Raw genomic sequence first — 26,493 nt, forward strand, 5'->3', positions numbered from 1 at the left:
TCAGCATCTCACTGTAAGGTCTACTACACTTGTTGTATTCAGCATCTCACTGTAAGGTCTACTACACCTGTTGTATTCAGCATTTCACTGTAAGGTCTACTACACCTGTTATATTCAGCATCTCACTGTAAGGTCTACTACACTTGTTGTATTCAGCATCTCACTGTAAGGTCTACTACACCTGTTGTATTCAGCATTTCACTGTAAGGTCTAATACACCTGTTATATTCAGCATTTCACTGTGAGGTCTACTACACCTGTTGTATTCAGCATTTCACTGAGGTCTACTACACCTGTTGTATTCAGCATTTCACTGTAAGGTCTACTACACCTGTTGTATTCAGCATTTCACTGTGAGGTCTACTACACCTGTTGTATTCAGCATTTCACTGTGAGGTCTACTACACCTGTTGTATTCAGCATTTCACTGTGAGGTCTACTACACCTGTTGTATTCAGCATTTCACTGTGAGGTCTACTACACCTGTTGTATTCAGCATCTCACTGTAAGGTCTACTACACCTGTTATATTCAGCATCTCACTGTAAGGTCTACTACACCTGTTATATTCAGCATCTCACTGTAAGGTCTACTACAGCTGTTGTATTCAGCATCTCACTGTAAGGTCTACTACACCTGTTGTATTCAGCATTTCACTGTGAGGTCTACTACAGCTGTTGTATTCAGCATCTCACTGTAAGGTCTACTACACCTGTTGTATTCAGCATTTCACTGTGAGGTCTACTACACCTGTTGTATTCAGCATTTCACTGTGAGGTCTACTACACCTGTTGTATTCAGCATTTCACTGTGAGGTCTACTACACCTGTTGTATTCAGCATTTCACTGTGAGGTCTACTACACCTGTTGTATTCAGCATTTCACTGTGAGGTCTACTACACCTGTTGTATTCAGCATTTCACTGTGAGGTCTACTACACCTGTTGTATTCAGCATTTCACTGTGAGGTCTACTACACCTGTTGTATTCAGCATTTCACTGTGAGGTCTACTACACCTGTTGTATTCAGCATTTCACTGTGAGGTCTACTACACCTGTTGTATTCAGCATTTCACTGTGAGGTCTACTACACCTGTTGTATTCAGCATTTCACTGTGAAGTCTACTACACCTGTTGTATTCAGCATTTCACTGTAAGGTCTACTAAACCTGTTGTATTCAGCATTTCACTGTAAGGTCTACTACACCTGTAGTATTCAGCATTTCACTGTAAGGTCTACTACACCTGTTGTATTCAGCATTTCACTGTGAGGTCTACTACACCTGTTGTATTCAGCATTTCACTGTAAGGTCTACTACACCTGTTGTATTCAGCATTTCACTGTAAGGTCTACTACACCTGTTGTATTCAGCATTTCACTGTAAGGTCTACTACACCTGTTGTATTCAGCATTTCACTGTGAGGTCTACTACACCTGTTGTATACTGCATTACACTGTAAGGTCTACTACACCTGTTGTATTCAGCATTTCACTGTAAGGTCTACTACACCTGTTGTATTCAGCATTTCACTGTGAGGTCTACTACACCTGTTGTATTCAGCATTTCACTGTGAGGTCTACTACACCTGTTGTATTCAGCATTTCACTGTAAGGTCTACTACACCTGTTGTATTCAGCATTTCACTGTAAGGTCTACTACACCTGTTGTATTCAGCATTTCACTGTGAGGTCTACTACACCTGTTGTATTCAGCATTTCACTGTGAGGTCTACTACACCTGTTGTATTCAGCATTTCACTGTGAGGTCTACTACACCTGTTGTATTCAGCATTTCACTGTAAGGTCTACTACACCTGTTGTATTCAGCATTTCACTGTAAGGTGTACTACACCTGTTGTATTCAGCATTTCATTGTAAGGTCTACTACACCTGTTGTATTCAGCATTTCACTGTGAGGTCTACTACACCTGTTTTATTCAGCATTTCACTGTAAGGTGTACTACACCTGTTGTATTCAGCATTTCATTGTAAGGTCTACTACACCTGTTGTATTCAGCATTTCACTGTGAGGTCTACTACACCTGTTGTATTCAGCATTTCATTGTAAGGTCTACTACACCTGTTGTATTCAGCATTTCACTGTAAGGTCTACTACACCTGTTGTATTCAGCATTTCACTGTAAGGTCTACTACACCTGTTGTATTCAGCATTTCACTGTAAGGTCTACTACACCTGTTGTATTCAGCATTTCACTGTAAGGTCTACTACACCTGTTGTAGCACATAGCCAAGACAATGCAGGAGTGGCTTTTGGAACTAATCAAGATATATTTATTAGTGTTTAATTTTTCATTCATCTTTAAAAAATATTAGCATTTTGTCTTCCATTTTGACATTACACAGTATTGTGTGTAGATTGTTGACACACAAAAACACACAAATAAAACCATTTTAATCCCACTTTGTAACACAATAACATGTGTAGACTTTCTACACTCAGAAAAGAGGGTTCCAAAAGGGTTCCTTGCAGAAGGTTCTACCAAGAACCGTTTTGGTCAGAAGAACCCTTTTGGAAGACAAGGGTTCTTTGTAAGGCAAAGGGTTCCACCTAGAACCTTTAACGTCATAAGAACCGTTTTTGGAAGAAAGGGTTCTTTGACGGTTCTTTGGAAGGCAGGAAGGATTATTCGGAAGGGTTCTACCATAGAGCCATCTATAATATTTCCCAGCATGCTCTATTGCAGCGATATGTTCAGAAATGTTTTGTTTTACTGTGATATGTGTGATTTTGCATGTACATTGAATGTTTAATTAATGTAACGCCACACATAGACAGATAACATACCGTTTTCTAAATGAATCTGTTAGTAATTGGATTTATTGCAAACGTTACTGTTTCAGTTAAAAGATAATTGAGGTAGTCTCAGTATTCGATCTTCCCTACCCTGGCAGTCATTCTGAATGCAGGTTACAGGTGACTAACAATTCCACTAATTGGATATCATAACTCTGGCTGGATTCCAATAGGTATAACAAATCACTTTGCAATCCAGCATAGTTAAAATTAAATAAAAAATGTAACCTTTATTTAACTAGACAAGTCAGTTATTTACAATGACGACCTACACCGACCAAACCCGGACGACGCTGAGCCAATTGTGAGCCGCCTTATGGGACTCCTAATCACGGCCGGTTATGATACAGGCTGGAATCAAACCAGGGTGTCTGTAGTGTAGTCTCTAGCACTGAGATGCAGTGCCTTAAACTGCTGTGCCACTCGGGAGCCCAAAATCATAACCTATAGAATTAACCCATAGTAACCTATAGAATGAGCCCATAGTAACCTATAGAATGAATCCATAGTAACCTATAGAATGAACCCATAGTAACCTACAGAATGAACCCATAGTAACCTACATAATGAACCCATAGTAACCTACATAATAAACCCATAGTAACCTACATAATAAACCCATAGTAACCTATAGAATGAACCCATAGTAACCTACAGAATGAATCCATAGTTACCTATAGAATTAATCCATAGTAACCTATAGAATGAACCCATAGTAACCTATAGACTGAATCCACAGTAGCCTATAGAATGAACCCATAGTAACCTATAGAATGAACCCATAGTAACCTATAGACTGAATCGATAGTAACCTATAGAATGAACCCATAGTAACCTATAGAATGAACCCATAGTAACCTACATAATGAATCCATAGTAACCTACATCATGAATCCATAGTAACCTACATCATGAATCCATAGTAACATACATAATGAATCCATAGTCACCTACATAATGAATCCATAGTAACCTACATAACGAATCCATAGTAACCTATAGAATGAACCCATAGTAACCTATAGAATGAACCCATATTGACCTATAGAATGAACCCATAGTAACGAACCCATAGTCACCTACATAATAAACCCATAGTAACCTATAGACTGAATCCACAGTAGCCTATAGAATGAACCCATAGTAACCTATAGAATGAACCCATAGTAACCTATAGACTGAATCGATAGTAACCTATAGAATGAACCCATAGTAACCTATAGAATGAACCCATAGTAACCTACATAATGAATCCATAGTAACCTACATCATGAATCCATAGTAACATACATAATGAATCCATAGTCACCTACATAATGAATCCATAGTAACCTACATAATGAATCCATAGTAACCTATAGAATGAACCCATAGTAACCTATAGAATGAACCCATATTGACCTATAGAATGAACCCATAGTAACGAACCCATAGTAACCTATAGAATGAACCCATAGTCACCTACATAATAAACCCATAGTAACGAACCCATAGTGACCTACATAATGAATCCATAGTAACCTACATAATGAATCCATAGTAACCTACATAATGAATCCATAGTAACCTACATAATAAACCCATAGTAACCTATAGAATGAACCCATAGTGACCTACAGAATGAATCCATAGTATCCTATAGAATGAATCCATAGTAACCTATAGAATGAACCCATAGTGACCTACATAATGAATCCATAGTAACCTATAGAATGAATCCATAGTGACCTACATAATGAACCCATAGTAACCTACAGAATGAATCCATAGTAACCTATAGAATGAAACCATAGTAACCTACATAATAAACCCATAGTAACCTACATAATGAACCCATAGTAACCTACAGAATGAATCCATAGTAACCTATAGAATGAAACCATAGTAACCTACATAATAAACCCATAGTAACCTACAGAATGAACCCATAGTAACCTACATAACGAATCCATAGTAACCTATAGAATGAATCCATAGTAACCTACATAATGAACCCATAGTAACCTACATAATGAATCCATAGTGACCTACATAATAAACCCATAGTAATGAACCCATAGTGACCTACATAATGAACCCATAGTAACCTACAGAATGAACCCATAGTAACCTACATAATGAACCCATAGTAACCTACATAATGAACCCATAGTAACCTACATAATGAATCCATAGTAACCTACAAAATGAACCCATAGTAACCTACATAATGAACCCATAGTAACCTTCATAATAAACCCATAGTAACCTATATAATGAACCCATAGTAACCTACATAATGAACCCATAGTAACCTACATAATGAACCCATAGTGACCTACATAATGAACCCATAGTAACCTACATAATGAACCCATAGTAACCTACAGAATGAATCCATAGTAACCTACATAATGAACCCATAGTAACCTACAGAATGAACCCATAGTAACTTTCAAAACGAATCCATAGTGACCTATAGAATGAATCCATAGTAACCTACATAATGAATCCATAGTAACCTACATAATGAACCCATAGTAACCTACATAATGAATCCATAGTGACCTACATAATAAACCCATAGTAATGAACCCATAGTGACCTACATAATGAACCCATAGTAACCTACAGAATGAACCCATAGTAACCTACATAATGAACCCATAGTAACCTACATAATGAACCCATAGTAACCTACAGAATGAATCCATAGTGACCTATAGAATGAATCCATAGTAACCTACATAATAAACCCATAGTAACCTATAGAATGAATCCATAGTAACCTACATAATGAACCCATAGTAACCTATAGAATGAATCCATAGTAACCTACATAATGAACCCATAGTAACCTATAGAATGAACCCATAGTAACCTACATAATAAACCCATAGTAACCTACATAATGAACCCATAGTAACCTATAGAATGAATCCATAGTAACCTACAGAATGAATCCATAGTAACCTACATAATGAACCCATAGTAACCTACATAATGAATCCATAGTAACCTACAAAATGAACCCATAGTAACCTACATAATGAACCCATAGTAACCTACATAATAAACCCATAGTAACCTACATAATGAACCCATAGTAACCTATAGAATGAATCCATAGTAACCTACAGAATGAACCCATAGTAACCTACATAATGAACCCATAGTAACCTACATAATGAATCCATAGTAACCTACAAAATGAATCCATAGTAACCTATAGAATGAATCCATAGTAACCTATAGAATGAATCCATAGTAACCTACATAATAAACCCATAGTAACCTATATAATGAACCCATAGTAACCTATAGAATGAATCCATAGTAACCTACAGAATGAATCCATAGTAACCTACAAAATGAACCCATAGTAACCTATAGAATGAATCCATAGTAACCTATAGAATGAATCCATAGTAACCTACATAATAAACCCATAGTAACCTACATAATGAATCCATAGTAACCTACATAATGAACCCATAGTAACCTACATAATAAACCCATAGTAACCTACATAATAAACCCATGGTAACCTATAGAATGAATCCATAGTAACCTACATAATAAACCCATAGTAACCTACATAATAAACACATAGTAACCTATAGAATGAATCCATAGTAACCTACATAATAAACCCATAGTAACCTACATAATAAACCCATAGTAACCTATAGAATGAATCCATAGTAACCTACATAATAAACCCATAGTAACCTACATAATAAACCCATAGTAACCTATATAATGAATCCATGGTAACCTACAGAATGAACCCATAGTAACCTATAGAATGAATCCTTAGTAGCTATAGAATGAATCCATAGTAACCTACATAATAAACCCATAGTAACCTATAGAATGAATCCATAGTAACCTACATAATAAACCCATAGTAACCTATAGAATAAACCCATAGTAACCTACATAATAAACCCATAGTAACCTATAGAATGAATCCATAGTAACCTACATAATAAACCCATAGTAACCTACATAATAAACCCATAGTAACCTATAGAATGAATCCATAGTAACCTACATAATAAACCCATAGTAACCTACATAATAAACCCATAGTAACCTATAGAATGAATCCATAGTAACCTACATAATAAACCCATAGTAACCTACATAATAAACCCATAGTAACCTATAGAATGAATCCATAGTAACCTATAGAATGACCCCATAGTAACCTTCATAATAAACCCATAGTAACCTATAGAATGAATCCATAGTAACCTTCATAATAAACCCATAGTAACCTATAGAATGAATCCATAGCAACCTATAGAATGAATCCATAGTAACCTACATAATGAACCCATAGTAACCTACATAATGAATCCATAGTAACCTATAGAATGCATCCATAGTAACCTATAGAATGAATCCATAGTAACCTACATAATTAACCCATAGTAACCTATAGAATGAATCCATAGTAACCTATAGAATGAATCCATAGTAACCTATAGAATGAATCCATAGTAACCTATAGAATGAATCCATAGTAACGTATAGAATGAATCCATAGTAACCTATAGAATGAATCCATAGTAACCTACATAATGAACCCATAGTAACCTACATAATGAATCCATAGTAACCTATAGAATGGATCCATAGTAACCTACATAATAAACCCATAGTAACCTATAGAATGAATCCATAGTAACCTATAGAATGAATCCATAGTAACCTATAGAATGAATCCATAGTAACCTATAGAATGAATCCATAGTAACGTATAGAATGAATCCATAGTAACCTATAGAATGAATCCATAGTAACCTACATAATGAACCCATAGTAACTTACATAATGAATCCATAGTAACCTATAGAATGAATCCATAGTAACCTACATAATAAACCCATAGTAACCTATAGAATGAATCCATAGTAACCTATAGAATGAATCCATAGTAACCTACATAATAAACCCATAGTAACCTATAGAATGAATCCATAGTAACCTACATAATAAACCCATAGTAACCTATAGAATGAATCCATAGCAACCTATAGAATGAATCCATAGTAACCTACATAATAAACCCATAGTAACCTATAGAATGAATCCATAGTAACCTATAGAATGAATCCATAGTAACCTATAGAATGAACCCATAGTAACCTACATAATGAATCCATAGTAACCTATAGAATGCATCCATAGTAACCTATAGAATGAATCCATAGTAACCTACATAATTAACCCATAGTAACCTATAGAATGAATCCATAGTAACCTATAGAATGAATCCATAGTAACCTATAGAATGAATCCATAGTAACCTATAGAATGAATCCATAGTAACGTATAGAATGAATCCATAGTAACCTATAGAATGAATCCATAGTAACCTACATAATGAACCCATAGTAACCTACATAATGAATCCATAGTAACCTATAGAATGGATCCATAGTAACCTACATAATAAACCCATAGTAACCTATAGAATGAATCCATAGTAACCTATAGAATGAATCCATAGTAACCTATAGAATGAATCCATAGTAACCTATAGAATGAATCCATAGTAACGTATAGAATGAATCCATAGTAACCTATAGAATGAATCCATAGTAACCTACATAATGAACCCATAGTAACTTACATAATGAATCCATAGTAACCTATAGAATGAATCCATAGTAACCTACATAATAAACCCATAGTAACCTATAGAATGAATCCATAGTAACCTATAGAATGAATCCATAGTAACCTACATAATAAACCCATAGTAACCTATAGAATGAATCCATAGTAACCTACATAATAAACCCATAGTAACCTATAGAATGAATCCATAGCAACCTATAGAATGAATCCATAGTAACCTACATAATAAACCCATAGTAACCTATAGAATGAATCCATAGTAACCTATAGAATGAATCCATAGTAACCTATAGAATGAATCCATAGTAACCTACATAATGAATCTATAGTAACCTTCATAATGAACCCATAGTAACCTATAGAATGAATCCATAGTAACCTATAGAATGAATCCATAGTAACATATAGAATGAACCCATAGTAACCTATAGAATTAATCCATAGTAACCTATAGAATGAATCCATAGTAACCTATAGAATGAACCCATAGTAACCTATAGAATGAATCCATAGTAACCTATAGAATGAATCCATAGTAACCTATAGAATGAATCCATAGTAACCTACATAATAAACCCATAGTAACCTATAGAATGAATCCAAAGTAACCTATAGAATGAACCCATAGTAACCTATAGACTGAATCGATAGTAACCTATAGAATGAATCCATAGTAACCTATAGAATGAATCCATAGCAACCTATAAAATGAATCCATAGTAACCTACATAATGAACCCATAGTAACCTATAGAATGAATCCATAGCAACCTATAGAATGAATCCATAGTAACCTATAGAATGAATCCATAGTAACCTACATAATGAACCCATAGCAACCTATAGAATGAATCCATAGCAACCTATAGAATGAATCCATAGTAACCTATAGAATAAACCCATAGTAACCTATAGAATGAATCCATAGTAACCTACATAATGAACCCATAGTAACCTATAGAATGAATCCATAGTAACCTATAGAATGAATCCATAGTAACATATAGAATGAACCCATAGTAACCTATAGAATTAATCCATAGTAACCTATAGAATGAATCCATAGTAACCTATAGAATGAACCCATAGTAACCTATAGAATGAATCCATAGTAACCTATAGAATGAATCCATAGTAACCTATAGAATGAATCCATAGTAACCTACATAATAAACCCATAGTAACCTATAGAATGAATCCATAGTAACCTATAGAATGAACCCATAGTAACCTATAGACTGAATCGATAGTAACCTATAGAATGAATCCATAGTAACCTATAGAATGAATCCATAGCAACCTATAGAATGAATCCATAGTAACCTACATAATGAACCCATAGTAACCTATAGAATGAATCCATAGCAACCTATAGAATGAATCCATAGTAACCTATAGAATGAATCCATAGTAACCTACATAATGAACCCATAGCAACCTATAGAATGAATCCATAGCAACCTATAGAATGAATCCATAGTAACCTATAGAATAAACCCATAGTAACCTATAGAATGAATCCATAGTAACCTACATAATGAACCCATAGTAACCTATAGAATGAATCCATAGTAACCTATAGAATAAACCCATAGTAACCTATAGAATGAATCCATAGTAACCTATAGAATAAACCCATAGTAACCTATAGAATGAATCCATAGTAACCTATAGAATGAATCCATAGCAACCTATAGAATGAATCCATAGTAACCTACAGAATGAATCCATAGTAACCTATAGAATGAATCCATAGTAACCTATAGAATGAATCCATAGTAACCTATAGAATGAATCCATAGTAACCTATAGAATGAACCCATAGTAACCTATAGAATGAATCCATAGTGACCTATAGAATGAATCCATAGTAACCTATAGAATGAATCCATAGTAACCTACAGAATGAATCCATAGTGACCTATAGAATGAATCCATAGTAACCTATAGAATGAATCCATAGTAACCTACATAATGAACCCATAGTAACCTATAGAATGAATCCATAGCAACCTATAGAATGAATCCATAGTAACCTATAGAATGAATCCATAGTAACCTATAGAATGAATCCATAGCACAGACAAAATGCAATGTAGGCAGTGAGGGATCAAGTATGCCTTCACTAATACACGCTTCAAAGAGAAGCCATAACATCCTATTAAAAAGGATGACAAAAAGACCCACCCCTATTCCAACCTATCAAGGAAAAGTACATTGTCTCTGGACCTATAGCGTCGCTTTACGATGCGTTCTAAATGTCAGCGCTCTCAACTCTTATTGGTCGATTTCTGCTGTACATAATAACTTGCTCCCTCGGCAGGCGCTCGTGATGTGCATGCATTAAATTGAAGCCGTGGACGTCACAGGTACCGGATTTCGGTCTAACGTTCTAAAGCTCGGGTCTTACCGATAAACATGGCGCCTTCCTTAGTCTTTTCCGCCGCCATCGCAGCTCCCTCCTTAGTCTTCTCCGCGGCCATCGCCATGCCGTCTTTAGCTTTGGACAACCCTTTCATGAACACATCCATCTCGACCCTGGTCCTGGAGCTCTGGAGAGATGCAAAGAAGCATGAATCACGTCCCATGTAGTCTCTATTGTATCGGCCTATAGTGCTATACCGTAGTAACGTGGTAGGCCTAGTACTAGTTATATGCTAACGGAAAGATACGTCTAAAGAAGAAACAAAAGTCCTGAAGCAGAGCGTTGTATATATGTATGATGAATTATTTTGTATTCGGTAGGGTCCTGGAGATCTGGAGAGGAGGGAATGGGATCCCATTACAACACTGATTGTCAGTAGTTTACCATGCGTTATTATATACAGTTATGTGGCACTAGTTACACGGTAATTAATGACTGTTTTTGACGGATTGATTGCGCTGGAGAGCCATACCCAATACAATGATAACTGTCCATGGTGCTGAAAGAGCGCCTTTTAATGACGTATTCTGAATGAGTTGTATTCGGTATTTCTCGGTTATGGACTGTAGTTGATTTATTGTCAGATGAGGAGGATGTTAGTAGCTTAACGCATGTAACTAGCTTTCACTGTTCCCCTTTTCTCTTTCGTGTTTTCTTCCTTCTAATACCATAGATGTCACTTTGTGTCTAGGTTTTCATTGGTTGCGATAACGGAAGAATGGGGATTGGAGGAAGCCTCCGGTCACCGTTCACAGTTGGCCTCGATAGCCGAACCTCTCTGCCACAGACCAGTCATTATAGTAAAGGACGTTATTTATTTTTTTCGCACCTCCTCCCTTCTCTTTCTCCAAATGTCATGAAATATCCAGAGAGAGCGAGAGAATGGGGGAAAAATGTTTATATGAAATGGTTAAATGTGCTCGCGGTCATTAATTATTACTTGTAATATTACTCTTAATGTCCGCGCGAGCCGAGGACAAGTCAGGAAGTTGAATTTGAAATAGCGCCTATGTGATCTACCTATTTAACCCAGCGCATTACATGTGATATTGCCTAGCCCTACTATTCTATGTGGGGAAGGGGAGGGAGAAAACTACGTGATGCTCATCACGGGCACCAAGAACAATATGTATTTTGTCAATAAATACGTATATATCTACAGGGTAGAATATGACATAAAACAAATATTTCTATTAATTAAAAAAATCAAATACACGATTTAATCAATCATTTCGATGCGTTAATATTATAATAATTATTAGGCTACTGTACCTTATAGAGAACGCCCATTCAGGAAATTATGTCTCGTCAATTTTCTCTTCTAATGCAACAATTGCTCTTTCGGCCTTTCATCAGATTTCCGTTTGACACTGATTTAATTCAACGTGTTGGTTATCTATAATTGACACGGATCAGTTAAATAATAAACTAAAATATTTGTAGCCTTCAATGACCCCCCCCCCCCCTCTCCTATAAAACGTACCGTTATAATGTCGATATTATTTCCATACAACCTCCTAAATGTTTTTCCTTTCTCTCGACGCCAAACACAAATATCACAACAAACATCATGAAATCCTCTTACCTTTTCTTTACAAAGATGACTTGTTTCCTCGAGGTTCTATTGCCCAGCTGATTCAAATATCGCCTAGAACGGGAGCTGCTGTCGGTAACTGATCTCTAGGTAGGTGGGCCTTCCTCGGGATTGTCTGTCCGTCGACCAATAGGAAGCGACTGAACACGTAGCCCCCTTTTTCATTGATCATTCCAACAGCACGACATCAACATCACTATCATCATCATCGTGACCATCAACAATAGTCTTTACCCCTTTAAAATAGAAAACACATTACATCATTTGTTATTATGAGTATGTGTCTGACAGACAATTAGTCAAAGTAGTATTAGCAACAGCAGTGGGAGTATCAGCAGGCCTGCCAATTATAAGGTGATTATCAATGTTCGGAAAATGTTCTCTAACTGAAAAATGTTATCTGACTGAAAAATGTTCACTAACTGAAAAATGTTATCTAACTGAAAAATGTTATCTGACTGAAAAATGTTCTCTCACTGAAAAATGTTCTCTAACTGAAAAATGTTCTCTGACTGAAAAATGTTCTCTGACTGAAAAATGTTCTCTAACTGAAAAATGTTATCTGACTGAAAAATGTTCTCTGGCTGAAAAATGTTCTCTGACTGAAAAATGGGGAACTAACAGATTATACTGTTATGTCGTTTGTTTCATTTGTTTTGCACGTGTACGGAGTGAAGATGGGCAATTATGTTATGTGACGACGTGAAACGGAGAGAGTCGATTGGTCAAGAAGAGCGGTGACTTGATGACATCAGGTGTAACGGCTTTCTTCCGTCGAAGGAGAGTCGGACCAAAATGCAGCGTGGTTAGTTCAATACATCTTTAATAAGGAAAAACACGAACAATACAAAAACAAGAAACGGAACGTGAAAACCTATACAGCCTATCTGGTGAAATACAAAACACACTGAGACAGGAACAATCACCCACAAAACACACAGTGAAACCCAGGCTACCTAAATATGGTTCCCAATCAGAGACAATGAGAATCACCTGACTCTGATTGAGAACCGCCTCAGGCAGCCATAGCCTATGCTAGACACCCCTACTCAGCCACAATCCCAATGCCTACTAAAACCCCAATATGACAACACAATAAACCCATGTCACACCCTGGCCTGACCAAATAACTAAAGAAAACACAAAATACTAAGACCAAGGCGTGACAGAACCCCCCCCCCTAAGGTGCGGACTGCCGGACGCACATCAAAACCATAGGGAGGGTCCGGGTGGGCGTCTGTCCATGGTGGCGGCTCCGGCACGGGACGTGGACCCCACTCCATAAATGTCTTAGTTCCTCCCCCTCGCGTCCTAGGATAGTCCACTCTCGCCGCCGACCATGGCCTAATAACCCTCACCAAGGACCACACAGGACTGAGGGGCAGCTCGGGACTGAGGTAGAAGCTCGGGACTGAGGGGAAGCTCGGGACTGAGGTAGAAGCTCGGGACTGAGGGGAAGCTCGGGACTGAGGGGAAGCTCGGGACTGAGGGGAAGCTCGGCACTGAGGGGAAGCTCAACACTGAGGGGAAGCTCAACACCGAGGGGAAGCTCAACACTGAGGGGAAGCTCAACACTGAGGGGAAGCTCGGCACTGAGGGGAAGCTCAACACTGAGGGGAAGCTCAACACTGAGGGGAAGCTCAACACTGAGGGGAAGCTCAGCACTGAGGGGAAGCCCAGCACTAAGGGGAAGCCCAGCACTGAGAGGAAGCTCAGCACTGAGAGGAAGCTCAGGCAGGTAGTTGGCTCCGGCAGATCCTGGCTGGCTGGCGGATCTGGAAGAGTCTGGTTGACTGGCAGATCTGGAAGAGTCTGGCTGACTGGCAGATCTGGCTGCTCTATGCAGACTGGCAGCTCTGGCTGCTCCATGCAGACTGACAGCTCTGGCTGCTCTATGCAGACTGGCAGCTCTATGCAGACTGGCAGCTCTGGCTGCTCCATGCAGACTGGCTGCTCTATGCAGACTGGCTGCTCTATGCAGACTGGCAGCTCTGGCTGCTCCATGCAGACTGGCTGCTCTATGCAGACTGGCTGCTCTATGCAGACTGTCAGCTCTGGCTGCTCCATGCAGACTGGCAGCTCTATGCAGACTGGCTGCTCTATGCAGTCTGGCAGCTCTGGCTGCTCCATGCAGACTGGCTGCTCTATGCAGACTGGCAGCTCTGGCTGCTCCATGCAGACTGGCAGCTCTATGCAGACTGGCTGCTCTATGCAGACTGGCTGCTCTATGCAGACTGGCTGCTCTATGCAGACTGGCTGCGCCATGCAGACTGGCAGCTCTATGCAGACTGGCTGCTCTATGCAGACTGGCAGCTCTGGCTGCTCCATGCAGACTGGCAGCTCTATGCAGACTGGCTGCTCTATGCAGACTGGCTGCTCTATGCAGACTGGCTGCTCTATGCAGACTGGCTGCTCCATGCAGACTGGCAGCTCTATGCAGACTGGCTGCTCTATGCAGACTGGCAGCTCTGGCTGCTCCATGCAGACTGGCAGCTCTATGCAGACTGGCTGCTCTATGCAGACTGGCTGCTCTATGCAGACTGGCTGCTCCATGCAGACTGGCAGCTCTATGCAGACTGGCTGCTCTATGCAGACTGGCAGCTCTGGCTGCTCCATGCAGACTGGCAGCTCTATGCAGACTGGCAGCTCTATGCAGACTGGCAGCTCTGGCTGCTCCATGCAGACTGGCAGCTCTATGCAGACTGGCAGCTCTATGCAGACTGGCAGCTCTATGCAGACTGGCTGCTCCATGCAGACTGGCAGCTCTGGCTGCTCCATGCAGTCTGACAGCTCTGGCTGCTCCATGTAGACTGGCAGCTCTGGCTGCTCCATGCAGACTGACAGCTCTGGCTGCTCCATGCAGTCTGACAGCTCTGGCTGCTCCATGCAGACTGGCAGCTCTGGCTGCTCCATGCAGTCTGACAGCTCTGGCTGCAGCTCTTGCTGCTCATGCAGTCTGGCAGCTCTTGCTGCTCCATGCAGACTGGCAGCTCTGGCTGCTCCATGCAGACTGGCAGCTCTGGCTGCTCCATGCAGACTGACAGCTCTGGCTGCTCCATGCAGACTGGCAGCTCAGGCTGCTCCATGCAGGCTGGCAGCTCAGGCTGCGCTGAACAGGCAGGAGACTCCAGCAGCGCTGTAGAGGAGGAAGGCTCTAGCTGCGCTGAACAGATGGGAGGCTCCGGCAGCGCAGGAGAGGAGAAAGGCTCTGGCTGCGCTAAACAGGCGGGAGACTCCAGCAGCGCTGTAGAAGAGGAAGGCTCTGGCTGCGCTGAACAGGCGGGAGGCTCCGGCAGCGCTGTAGAGGAGGAAGGCTCTGGCTGCGCTAAACAGGCGGGAGACTCCGGCAGCGCAGGAGAGGAGAAAGGCTCTGGCAGCGCTAAACAGGCGGGACGCACTGAAGGCCTGGTGCGTGGTGCTGGAACTGGTGGTACTGGTACTGGAGAGCCTGAGAGCAGAGCTGGCACAGGACGTGCAAGGCTAGGTAGGTACACAGGAGGCCTAGTGCGTGAGGCTGGCACAATTTTCACCAGCCGACTAACACGCACCTCAGGACGAGTATGGAGCGCTGACCCAGGTGCCATCAAATCCCCGACTCGCTCCGTCGGACGAATATCGTACCTAAAGCACCAAACTAGCAAGTCCCTCATTTCTCTCTCCTCCACTTTCCCCATTAACTCCTTCACAGTCTCTGTTTCGCTCACCTCCAACACCGGCTCTGGTTCTGGTCTCCTCCTTGGCTCCTCACGATAAACAGGGAGAGTTGGCTCAGGTCTGACTCCTGACTCTGCCACTCTCTCCTGAGCCTCCCCCAATACATTTTTGGGGCGGACTCTCGGGCTTCCATCCGCGTCGCCGTGCTGCCTCTTCATACCAGCGCCTTTCCGCTTTCACCACCTCCAGTTCTTCTTTGGGGCGGCGATATTCTCCAGGCTGTGTCCAGGGTCCTTTTCCGTCCAATATCTCCTCCCACGTCCAGAAGTCCTGTGATCGCTGCTCCTCACGATAAACAGGGGGAATTGGCTCAGGTCTGAACCCTGACTCTGCCACACTCTCCCTGAGCCCCCCCAAGACATTTTTGGGGCTGACTCTCAGGCTTCCTTCTGCGCCGCCGTGCTTTTCTCTTCGACTCCATTCTCATATAGCCCTCTTCGCACTGCTCCAGCGAATCCCAGGCGGGCTCCGGCACTCTCTCTGGGTCGACCGCCCACCTGTCTATTTCCTCCCAAGTCGTATACTCTATACTCTTGCTGTCCATAACGTCCTCCCATGTCCATTCCTCTTTTCGCTGCTGTTGCTGTCGCTGCCTGTCACCACGCTGCTTGGTCCAGTTGTGGTGGGTGATTCTGTAACGGCTTTCTTCTGCGCCGAAGGAGAGTCGGACCAAAATGCAGCGTGGTTAGTTCAATACATCTTTAATAAGGAAAAAACATGAACAATACAAAAACAAGAAACGGAACGTGAAAACCTATACAGCCTATCTGGTGAAATACAAACACACTGAGACAGGAACAATCACCCACAAAACACACAGTGAAACCCAGGCTACCTAAATATGGTTCCCAATCAGAGACAACGAGAATCACCTGACTCTGATTGAGAACCGCCTCAGGCAGCCATAGCCTATGCTAGACACCCCTACTCAGCCACAATCCCAATGCCTACTAAAACCCCAATACGACAACACAATAAACCCATGTCACACCCTGGCCTGACCAAATAACTAAAGAAAACACAAAATACTAAGACCAAGGTGTGACATCAGGCCATCCCGCAGAAGTGCCTTATTGATTACTGTGACATTAGGAGAAATAGAAAAGCTTTCAGGCAGTTCCCCAGGTGTGACTTTCAAACGATTGGACCCGTGAATACTGTAATGTGGTCTTCCATTAGCTGTTTCTGCCTGCTAGTTTAACTACCGCCAGAACTGCGCTGTCCATGGTTCCATACGATATATGCTACTTACTCTAGGCTCTCAGGTTGGTTCTTAAAATGCGTATTTATTGATTCGTAGGTGGTGCAGAACCGATTATTCTTTTCACGCTGCCAATGTTTCTGAAAGTTAGTACGGGATCCCAGACGGGTCGTTCACGCTGCCCATGTTTCTGAAAGTTAGTACGGGATCCCAGACGGGTCGTTCACGCTGCCCATGTTTCTGAAAGTTAGTACGGGATCCCAGACGGGTCGTTCACGCTGCCCATGTTTCTGAAGGTTAGTATGGGATCCCAGGCGGGTCGTTCACGCTGCCCATGTTTCTGAAAGTTAGTACGGGATCCCAGGCGGGTCGTTCACGGTGCTGAAATGTACAGTAGACTGTAGGCCCTATGGTTTCAGGTGGTGTTGTACAGTAGACTGTAGGCCCTATGGTTTCAGTTTGGTGTTGTACAGTAGACTGTAGGCCCTATGGTTTCAGGTGGTGTTGAATAGTAGACTGTAGGCCCTATGGTTTCAGGTGGTGTTGTACAGTAGACTGTAGGCCCTATGGTTTCAGGTGGTGTTGTACAGTAGACTGTAGGCCCTATGGTTTCAAGTGGTGTTGTACAGTAGACTGTAGGCCCTATGGTTTCAGGTGGTGTTGTACAGTAGACTGTAGGCCCTATGGTTTCAGGTGGTGTTGTACAGTAGACTGTAGGCCCTATGGTTTCAGGTGGTGTTGAACAGTAGACTGTAGGCCCTATGGTTTCAGGTGGTGTTGTACAGTAGACTGTAGGCCCTATGGTTTCAGGTGGTGTTGTACAGTAGACTGTAGGCCCTATGGTTTCAGGTGGTGTTGTACAGTAGGCTGTTGGCCCTATGGTTTCAGGTGGTGTTGTACAGTAGACTGTAGGCCCTATGGTTTCAGGTGGTGTTGTACAGTAGACTGTAGGCCCTATGGTTTCAGGTGGTGTTGTACAGTAGACTGTAGGCCCTATGGTTTCAGGTGGTGTTGTACAGTAGACTGTAGGCCCAATGTTTCAGGTGGTGTTGTACAGTAGACTGTAGGCCCTATGGTTTCAGGTGGTGTTGTACAGTAGACTGTAGGCCCTATGGTTTCAGGTGGTGTTGTACAGTAGACTGTAGGCCCTATGGTTTCAGGTGGTGTTGTACAGTAGACTGTAGGCCCTATGGTTTCAGGTGGTGTTGAACAGTAGACTGTAGGCCCTATGGTTTCAGGTGGTGTTGAACAGTAGACTGTAGGCCCTATGGTTTCAGGTGGTGTTGTACAGTAGACTGTAGGCCCTATGGTTTCAGGTGGTGTTGTACAGTAGACTGTAGGCCCTATGGTTTCAGGTGGTGTTGAACAGTAGACTGTAGGCCCTATGGTTTCAGGTGGTGTTGTACAGTAGACTGTAGGCCCTATGGTTTCAGGTGGTGTTGAACAGTAGACTGTAGGCCCTATGGTTTCAGGTGGTGTTGAACAGTAGACTGTAGGCCCTATGGTTTCAGGTGGTGTTGTACAGTAGACTGTAGGCCCTGTGGTTTCAGGTGGTGTTGAACAGTAGACTGTAGGCCCTATGGTTTCAGGTGGTGTTGTGCAGTAGACTGTAGGCCCTATGGTTTCAGGTGGTGTTGTACAGTAGACTCTAGGCCCTATGGTTTCAGGTGGTGTTGTACAGTAGACTGTAGGCCCTATGGTTTCAGGTCGTGTTGAACAGAAAACAAATCCAGGTGTCCTGAACGTTATATAAAAGACTCGCAGGTGGTACTGAACGGACAATGACAACAGGCGCTGTCCGTGGTGCTGATTTTTTAAAATAGTTAGCGTAGAAACAGGTAACTGCTCAAATAAAGGAACAACAAACATAAAGCGTCCTAATCGTGCGGTCGGTCACCACGAGCCAGAACAGCTTCAATGCACCTCGGCATAGATTCTACAAGTGTCTGGTATGATAGGATGTTAATTGCTTAATTAGGAACTGTGTGGAAACACCTGTTTTAAAAAAAAAAAAATTTTATATTCCTCATTTCCTCCAGAGTTTCCATTATTTAGGCAGTTACCTGTATAAGGATTACTATGGCTGCTATGGGAGTCAGTGTGTAACAGAAGCCAATTAAACTACCCTCCTTACAAGGGTTTTATGTGCAGCAGATAGCAATGTTCCCCTCTAAACTGTTCGCAGTAGCTCCGGGACTTCAGCTCCGGGACTTCAGCTCCGGGGGCATCAGCTCCGGGACTTCAGCTCCGGGGGCGTCCGGTCTGGGACTTCAGCTCCGGGACTTCAGCTCTGGGACTTCAGCTCCGGGACTCCAGCTCTGGGACTTCAGCTCCGGGACTTCAGCTCTGGGACTTCAGCTCCGGGACTCCAGCTCTGGGACTTCAGCTCCGGGTCTGCCCATGCACAGTACACAGAGAGTAGCATGAGATTGAACTTCATCCAACATTCTAGAGTTTTCCCTGTTTAACACTATCGAGAGTTTCCCTTTACTGAGGCAGTTGTGATCGAATCAATGCAATTTTAGCCGATTCCAACGCAACATACCGAAACAAAACTAACTATGCAAGAAATGTTGTCGTAGGCAGAACGCGTCAGAGTAAGATTATATTTTTTGCTCACGACTCAGTGCTGCAGTAAGCCTATATGCAAATAGACCATTGCCATATATGGATCTGTGCCATTTACTTTGAACTGGACTGGGTATGCAGCATGAGCGGTCGTGGGTAGATGAGCTTGTTTCGAGGTTAAAGCAAGAGCTGCATGTAGCCACGTGGGCACATTCTGTTCATATCCTTTGCTAGTTAGTGACTTATTAGCCCACTTATAGATCATTTGTAGTCAGCATTGGAGGAGTTGGTTGCTTCCTACAAGAGCACAAAATGTGTACATTTCTAGACATCTTTGAAAAGCAAGTCAGGTAAAGAGCTTTTCTTTCTGTCTTAAAGGGGCAGTGTTATATTTTTAGAGCAAGCTTGAATAAGCTAAGTAGCCAATAGGCAGAGGGGTAGCATCATTTGTCTGATTCTCTCTACTAATGGTATGGGATTAATAATGCATTTGATTTTGTGAAGTGGTTTCTTGCATCAAACAACACAACATTTTCATTCACCTCCTTGTCTGAAGGACAAGTGGATAATCAGGTTAATGTGAAGCCCTTCATGTTTTTTTTTCAAACGTTTGCATGGAATGTAGACCTACATTGAACACCACACATTGTCTGCTCCTGTAGACTGACTGATAGAACAACTATTTCCATGTTAAAGTGTTATGGGATGCATTTTCTCCATTGTTTTTGATGGTAGGTCACTCTGGTAGGCCTACATTATGATCACATAGCCACAGTAGTCTACTTGACCACTGTTAAAAAATGTAACTTAAAGCGGGTGCAGCCTCAGTGTTCACAGTAAAACTGTAACTTAAAGCAGGTACAGCCTCAGTGTTCACAGTAAAACTGTAACTTAAAGCAGGTGCAGCCTCAGTGTTCACAGTAAAACTGTAACTTAAAGCAGGTACAGCCTCAGTGTTCACAGTAAAACTGTAACTTAAAGCAGGTGCAGCCTCAGTGTTCACAGTAAAACTGTAACTTAAAGCAGGTACAGCCTCAGTGTTCACAGTAAAACTGTAACTTAAAGCAGGTGCAGCCTCAGTGTTCACAGTAAAACTGTAACTTAAAGCCGGTACAGCCTCAGTGTTCACAGTAAAACTGTAACTTAAAGCGGGTACAGCCTCAGTGTTCACAGTAAAACTGTAACTTAAAGCAGGTATAGCCTCAGTGTTCACAGTAAAACTGTAACTTAAAGCAGGTACAGCCTCAGTGTTCACAGTAAAACTGTAACTTAAAGCAGGTGCAGCCTCAGTATTCACAGTAAAACTGTAACTTAAAGCAGGTGCAGCCTCAGTGTTCACAGGAAACGCTCGCTGAAAGTTGCACAGAATTTTCACAACGTTCAAGTTTGTGGTCAGCAGATCTGAAATTTGCTCAGGGACCCAAAAATAATTAGAGGGAAAATTGGTTGTTAGTGAATGTAGCGATGAAGTGGAAATGACTTCCTTAGTCACAGCTGCCCTCTGGTGGTGAAACTGAAACATTACATGGAAAGTTGCTACACCATTCAAAGCAAACAAACCTCGGGAATAAAAATTACAATGTTATGTTTCTGTGTATTACACATGTTCTTCATGGGAAACATGTCACAATTTATCCATCTTTTCTTTATTATTTTCTGAATTGACTGGAATTGAAATAGAATTGATCCAAACCCTGGTGTTCAACAAAACATCCAAAAAGCATAACTGTGATAAATACTAAGTTGGATAGTTGTGTCATTCTCTGGTGAACCAAACCATTATTCTGACTGTATAACTCCCCTCCAGCAACCCTGGTGAACAACACCATTATTCTGACTGTATAACTCCCCTCCAGCAACCCTGGTGAACAACACCATTATTCTGACTGTATAACTCCCCCAGCAACCCTGGTGAACAACACCATTATTCTGACTGTGTAACTCCCTCCAGCAACCCTGGTGAACAACACCATTATTCTGACTGTATAACTCCCCTCCAGCAACCCTGGTGAACAACACCATTATTCTGACTGTATAACTCCCCTCCAGCAACCCTGGTGAACAACACCATTATTCTGACTGTATAACTCCCCTCCAGCAACCCTGGTGAACAACACCATTATTCTGACTGTATAACTCCCCTCCAGCAACCCTGGTGAACAACACCATTATTCTGACTGTATAACTCCCTTCCAGCACATCTCACACTTCATCCCCACGTCAGGTATTACTGTACTCCTGGTCTGAGGTTCAAATGTCACTCTATTCCCTATATAGTTTACTACTTCTGGTCATTTGGGAGACACCCCTGCTCTGCTGACTCTTCTGGGTCCCCAGGAGACCCGCCTGCTCTGCTGACTCTTCTGGGGCCCCAGGAGACCCCCCTGCTCTGCTGACTCTTCTGGGTTCCCAGGAGACCCCCCTGCTCTGCTGACTCTTCTGGGTTCCCAGGAGACCCCCCTGCTCTGCTGACTCTTCTGAGTTCCCAGGAGACCCGCCTGCTCTGCTGACTCTTCTAGGTCCCCAGGAGACCCCCCTGCTCTGCTGACTCTTCTGGGTCCCCAGGAGACCCCCCTGCTCTGCTGATTCTTCTGGGTCCCCAGGAGACCCCACTGCTCTGCTGACTCTTCTGGGTCCCCAGGAGACCCCCCTGCTCTGCTGATTCTTCTGGGTCACCAGGAGACCCACCTGCTCTGCTGATTCTTCTGAGGCCCCAGGCTATGTTTCCTGTGTCTACCTTCAAACAGGCCCTGGTATACTAGGAGGATATGTCCATATATCTAAGGTGCTAGACTACAGAGCTCAGGAGAGAGTTAAAGATATTTCACACACACACACACACACACACACACACACACACACACACACACACACACACACACACACACACACACACACACACACACACACACACACACACACACGCTCACGCACAAACACACACACACACACACGCTCACGCACAAACACACCACGTACACACACACACACACACACACACACACACACACACACACACACACACACACACACACTGTCTTGACACGGGCTGAGGCTGTCTTGACACGGGCTGAGACTGTCTTGACCACGGGCTGAGTTTGTCTTGACACGGGCTGAGGCTGTCTTGACACGGGCTGAGGCTGTCTTGACACGGGCTGAGGCTGTCTTGACACGGGCTGAGGCTGTCTTGACACGGGCTGAGGCTGTCTTGACACGGCTGTCTTGACACGGGCTGAGGCTGTCTTGACACGGGCTGAGACTGTCTTGACACGGGCTGAGACTGTCTTGACACGGGCTGAGGCTGTCTTGACACGGCTGTCTTGACACGGGCTGAGGCTGTCTTGACAAGGGCTGAGACTGTCTTGACACGGGCTGAGGCTGTCTTGATGACACGGGCTGAGACCAGAACCAGAACCGGCATGCTGCAGGGATGGGAGGAGAGAGGTTGGTATTACAGGCACAGCAGAACCAGAACCAGACATGCTGCAGGATGGGAGGAGAGAGGTGGGTATTACAGGCACAGCAGAACCAGAACCAGACATGCTGCAGGATGGGGAGGAGAGGGTGGGTATTACAGGCACAGCAGAACCAGAACCAGACATGCTGCAGGATGGGGAGGAGGAGAGAGGTGGGTATTACAGGCACAGCAGAACCAGAACCAGAACCAGACATGCTGCAGGATGGGGAGGAGAGAGGTGGGTATTACAGGCACAGCAGAACAGAACCAGAACCAGACATGCTGCAGGATGGGAGGAGAGGTGGGTATTACAGGCACAGCAGGACCAGAACCAGACATGCTGCAGGATGGGGAGGAGAGGTGGGTATTACAGGCACAGCAGAACCAGAACCAGACATGCTACAGGATGGGGAGGAGAGAGTGGGTATTACAGGCACACAGCAGAACCAGAACCAGACATGCTGCAGGATGGGGAGGAGAGAAGTGGGTATTACAGGCACAGCAGAAACAGAACCAGAACCAGACATGCTGCAGGATGGGAGGGAGAGATGGAGTATTACAGGCACAGCAGAACCAGAACCAGACATGCTGCAGGATGGGAGGAGAGGGTGGGTATTACAGGCACAGCAGAACCAGAAACAGACATGCTGCAGGATGGGGAGGAGAGAGGTGGGTATTACAGGCACAGCAGAACCAGAACCAGAACCAGACATGCTGCAGGATGGGGAGGAGAGGGTGGGTATTACAGGCACAGCAGAACCAGAACCAGACATGCTGCAGGATGGGGAGAGAGGTGGGTATTACAGGGGCACAGCAGAACCAGAACCAGACATGCTGCAGGATGGGGGAGGGGAGAGGTGGGTATTACAGGCACAGCAGAACCAGAACCAAGACATGCTGCAGGATGGGGAGGAGAGAGGTGGGTATTACAGGCACAGCAGAACCAGAACCAGACATGCTGCAGGATGGGGAGGAGAGAGGTGGGTATTACAGGCACAGCAGAACCAGAACCAGACATGCTGCAGGATGGGGAGGAGAGAGGTGGGTATTACAGGCACAACAGAACCAGAACCAGACATGCTGCAGGATGGGAGGAGAGAGGTGGGTATTACAGGCACAGCAGAACCAGAACCAGACATGCTGCAGGATGGGGAGAGAGGTGGGTATTACAGGCACAGCAGAACCAGAACCAGACATGCTGCAGGATGGGGAGGAGAGAGGTGGGTATTACAGGCACAGCAGAACCAAGAACCAGAACCAGACATGCTGCAGGATGGGGAGGAGAGAGGTGGGTATTACAGGCACAGCAGAACCAGAACCAGACATTCTGCAAGATTACAGGCACAGCAGAACCAGAACCAGACATTCTGGGAGAGGGAGTGATGGGAGGACCAGGCACCAGAACCAGACATGCTGCAGGATGGGGAGGAGAGGTGGGGTATTACAGACACAGAACAGACACAGAACCAGAACAGACATGCTGCAGGATGGGGAGGAGAGAGGTGGGTATTACAGGCACAGCAGAACCAGAACCAGACATGCTGCAGGATGGGGAGGAGAGAGGTGGGTAATACAGGCACAGCAGAACCAGAACCAGACATGCTGCAGGATGGGGAGGAGAGAGGTGGGTATTACAGGCACACAGCAGAACCAGAACCAGACATGCTGCAGGATGGGGAGGAGAGAGGTGGGTATTACAGGCACAGCAGAACCAGAACCAGACATGCTGCAGGATGGGGAGGAGAGAGGTGGGTATTACAGGCACAGCAGAACCAGAACCAGACATGCTGCAGGATGGGGAGGAGAGGGTGGAGTATTACAGGCACAGCAGGAACCAGAACCAGACATGCTGCAGGATGGGGAGGTGAGAGGTGGGTATTACAGGCACAGCAGAACCAGAACCAGAACCAGACATGCTGCAGGATGGGGAGGAGAGAGGTGGGTATTACAGACACAGCAGAACCAAAACCAGACATGCTGCAGGATGGGGAGGAGAGAGGTGGGTATTACAGGCACAGCAGAACCAGAACCAGACATGCTGCAGGATGGGGAGGAGAGGTGGGTATTACAGGCACAGCAGAACCAGAACCAGACATGCTGCAGGATGGGGAGGTGAGGAGGTGGGTATTACAGGCACAGCAGAACCAGAACCAGAACCAGACATGCTGCAGGATGGGGAGGAGAGAGAGGTGGGTATTACAGACACAGCAGAACCAGAACCAGACAGACTGCAGGATGGGGAGGAGAGGTGGGTATTACAGGCACAGCAGAACCAGAACCAGACATGCTGCAGGATGGGGGAGGAGAGAGGTGGGTATTACAGGCACAGCAGAACCAGAACCAGACATGCTGCAGGATGGGGAGGGAAGGTGGGTATTACAGGCACAGCAGAACAGAACCAGACATGCAGGATGAGAGGAAGAAGGTGGGTATTACAGGCTGTAGAACAGAACCAGACCAGACCTGCAGGATGGGGAGGAGAGAGGTGGGTATTACAGGCACAGCAGAAACCAGAACCAGACATGCTGCAGGATGGGGAGGAGAGAGGTGGGTATTACAGGCACAGCAGAACCAGTGAACCAGACATGCTGCAGGATGGGGAGGGAGAGATGGGTATTACAGGCACAGCAGAACCAGAACCAGACATGCTGCAGGATGGGGAGGAGAGAGGTGGGTATTACAGGCACAGCAGAACCAGAACCAGAACCAGACATGCTGCAGGATGGGGAGGAGAGATGGGTATTACAGGCACATAGCAGAACCAGAACCAGACATGCTGCAGGATGGGGAGGAGAGAGGTGGGTATTACAGGCACAGCAGAACCAGAACTAGAACCAGACATGCTGCAGGATGGGGAGAGAGAGGTGGGTATTACAGGCACAGCAGGACCAGAACCAGACATGCTGCAGGATGGGGAGGGAGAGGTGGGTATTAGCAGGCACAGCAGAACCAGAACCAGACATGCTGCAGGATGGGAGGAGAGAGGTGGGTATTACAGGCACAGCAGAACCAGAACCAGACATGCTGCAGGATGGGGAGGAGAGAGGTGGGTATTACAGGCACAGCAGAACCAGAACCAGAACCAGACAT

At 43.8% G+C, this 26,493-nt stretch overlaps 1 protein-coding gene across 2 annotated transcripts in view; it reads right to left on the reverse strand.

The window, feature by feature from the left end:
- Nucleotides 1–12,563, reverse strand: part of sncb (synuclein, beta) — a 38,414-nt gene extending 25,851 nt beyond the window's left edge. For both annotated transcript variants that reach the window (XM_065016819.1, XM_065016818.1), the window contains exons 1-2: nucleotides 12,455–12,563; nucleotides 10,855–10,996 (exon numbers count right to left, since the gene is read on the reverse strand). In XM_065016819.1, the coding sequence (XP_064872891.1) occupies nucleotides 10,855–10,975 (121 nt within the window). In that variant the 5' untranslated portion in view covers nucleotides 10,976–10,996; nucleotides 12,455–12,563. The remainder of the gene's footprint in view (nucleotides 1–10,854; nucleotides 10,997–12,454) is intronic.
- Between the last annotated feature and the right edge of the window lie 13,930 nt (nucleotides 12,564–26,493).

Source organism: Oncorhynchus nerka, unplaced genomic scaffold (assembly GCF_034236695.1).
Source record: "Oncorhynchus nerka isolate Pitt River unplaced genomic scaffold, Oner_Uvic_2.0 unplaced_scaffold_853, whole genome shotgun sequence".
Classification (NCBI taxonomy): Eukaryota; Metazoa; Chordata; class Actinopteri; order Salmoniformes; family Salmonidae; genus Oncorhynchus; species Oncorhynchus nerka.